Genomic DNA, 2,273 nt, shown 5'->3' on the forward strand with positions numbered 1-2,273 from the left:
GGTCCAGGCACCCACAGACCCCCCAAAGCCTCGCTCCCCCTGCCCCTCAGCAGCAGGCCAGCCTCGAGATCTCCCCAAAACACCCCCTCCTGCCTCCCCGTCGTCCGTCACTGCAGCAGCTCCTCCCAGGAGATGGGTCGGGAGAAGACCTCCCGCTCCAGCCACAGGTCGTAGTTGACCTGGAAATCCTCGGGCAGGTCCACGCGCTGGCCCAGCACGCTCTGCAGGCAGTTGTCCACGGGCAGAAAATCGGGGTTGCTGTGCGCCCGGTCGTAGCGACGGGAGTTGAAGCGCTCAATGCTGGCGCGCAGGGCGCACTCCTCCGCCTGGAAGTCCCAGGGCCGGGCATCCAGGTCTGGACAGAGGGAAGAGGGGTGTCAGAGGGGAGCTGGGGGCCCTTCAGCCAGCACAAATCCCTCAGGAAAGGTCTTTGCAGGTCCTTACAAAGAACAACACGCAGGGCACGGAGCAGGCTCCCACACTGGCCGCTGCCAGCCCTTCCCCTCTTCCCCACGATACCACCACCCCAAATCCCTCCCTGCACCCCAGATCTAAGGGCTGCACAAGCCCGAAGCAGCGAAGGGAGAGCTCTGGGCACAGACACACCACTGCAAAGCAGGAAGGACAGCGGGTAACGGGATGCTCCGCAGCCGCTGCAAAGGACGTACCGTTGCCGTAAGCCCAGTCGTCGTTGAGACGGTGCCGCACTTTCTGGTAGATGGCCGACATGGTTTTCATGTTGCTCTTCCTCCACTGCCGGCCCAGGTACTTGGTCTGTACCTTGAGCAGCTTCAGCACGTAGAGCTGCATCATGGCCTGCTTCACCTTCAGCGCCCGCTTCAGGATGGGTGCTGACTTGAACACCACCAGCATCTGCGGGGAACAGCCCCCCCGGCAGCCGGGGACAGTGACCTGGCTGGGATGGGTACGTGGGTACCTCCCGTCGCACACATGCCAACCCCCTCCCCTCCAGCACACACAAACCCTTCCCTGCAGCGTGCGCTCTCCCTCACCCCTTCCACCCACCCTCCCTCGCCTGCCGCTCCCCAGCGAGGTCTGGGGTGCAGCACAAAGGGCACCCCAAGGTATCCACAGCCCCTTCGCCCAGGCCAGGCGCCCTGCGACAGCCCAGCTGGGCTGGGCTGAGCCCCAGCGGGTTCCCCAGCCCTCACCATGGTGCGGGAGTGCTTCCACTTGGTCAGCTTGTTCAGGATGCGCAGGAGGTTTATGCAGGAGAAGAGGTTCCTCCAGCAAAACTGGTTGTTGTCTCCTGCTTCCTGCGGGAAAGCAGAGCCAGGGGTCAGGCAAGAGATCGGAGCGGGGATGAGGAAAGGCTGTTCTGGTCCGAGGACCCTTGCCCAAAGGGGTACAGGACAGCACGCAGGCAGGAGATGTCTGACAGCCACCCATCAAACCCCAGCAGTGCTGGGGCCAAGCGCAGGAGTGCCGAGGGTGCCAGGGCTGGGTGCTGGAGCCCTGCTGCCTCCCTGCCCCCATGAAACCCTTTGGGGAGCACCCCGGGGCACCAGGGCCTGGCAGAGAAGGGAGCGACTCACCAGGCTCTCTGCCGTCAGCTCCGGCAGCTCGTGCACCACGCAGTACGGGTAGTCCAGGACAGAAATGCTGCAGGAAGGAGAGGGGGTGTCGTGCTGCTCCCCCAGATCCTACCTGGCCTGGGGGCAACGCAGCCCCACACCTCCCACCCACCGATGAGCTGCAGCGGGTACTTCCCTGGGTCTGCCCGCGCCGGAGCCATGGCCGGGGAGGGATCACGGAGGGGCAAAGCAAGCAGAGATCCCCTCCCCACACCCGGCAGGGATGCGGGTGGACACCCCCCTCCACTACCTGTTCTTGGCAGTGATGTAGGACATGATGTTCTGGTTGAAGAACTTCAGGATGAGCGGGATGCAGTTGGCAAAGACCAGATGCTGGGCCATGTACTCAAACTGGGGAGAAAGGCGGGTGAACGGGGGACCCATCCTGGGTCCTGCCCATCCCCAAAGCCCTGTGCAGGGCAGCCGGACCCTGGCCCGCCTCACCTGGTAGATGTGATTCAGCTTGAAGTGCTTGAGCAGGAGGAGCAGCACGGCAGAAATGGCTTTGACGATGATCTCCTTGTGCCGATTGACATCCACCCCCAGCTTCATGCTCTGCAGCACTGTGGTCCTGGGGGATACAGAGGGATCCTTGGGCTGGGGCACTGCCCACACCCAGCCAGCCCCGGAGGTGTCGGCGGATAATGCTGCCATCCCCTGGGCTCTCAGCAACCACCC

At 63.8% G+C, this 2,273-nt stretch overlaps 1 protein-coding gene across 1 annotated transcript in view; it reads right to left on the minus strand.

Moving 5' to 3' along the window:
- Window positions 1-66: 66 nt before the first annotated feature.
- The window catches only part of STRIP1 (striatin interacting protein 1), a gene marked incomplete at its 5' end in the record, with an annotated part of 8,535 nt that continues 6,328 nt past the window's right edge, over window positions 67-2,273 (minus strand). The window contains 6 exons of the mRNA XM_009583847.1: window positions 67-355; window positions 669-873; window positions 1,173-1,277; window positions 1,557-1,623; window positions 1,846-1,946; window positions 2,040-2,166. Of these exons, the coding sequence (XP_009582142.1) occupies window positions 108-355; window positions 669-873; window positions 1,173-1,277; window positions 1,557-1,623; window positions 1,846-1,946; window positions 2,040-2,166 (853 nt within the window). The remainder of the gene's footprint in view (window positions 356-668; window positions 874-1,172; window positions 1,278-1,556; window positions 1,624-1,845; window positions 1,947-2,039; window positions 2,167-2,273) is intronic.

The sequence above is a fragment of the Fulmarus glacialis genome, unplaced genomic scaffold (assembly GCF_000690835.1).
Source record: "Fulmarus glacialis isolate BGI_N327 unplaced genomic scaffold, ASM69083v1 scaffold24120, whole genome shotgun sequence".
In the NCBI taxonomy this organism is placed as follows: domain Eukaryota; kingdom Metazoa; phylum Chordata; class Aves; order Procellariiformes; family Procellariidae; genus Fulmarus; species Fulmarus glacialis.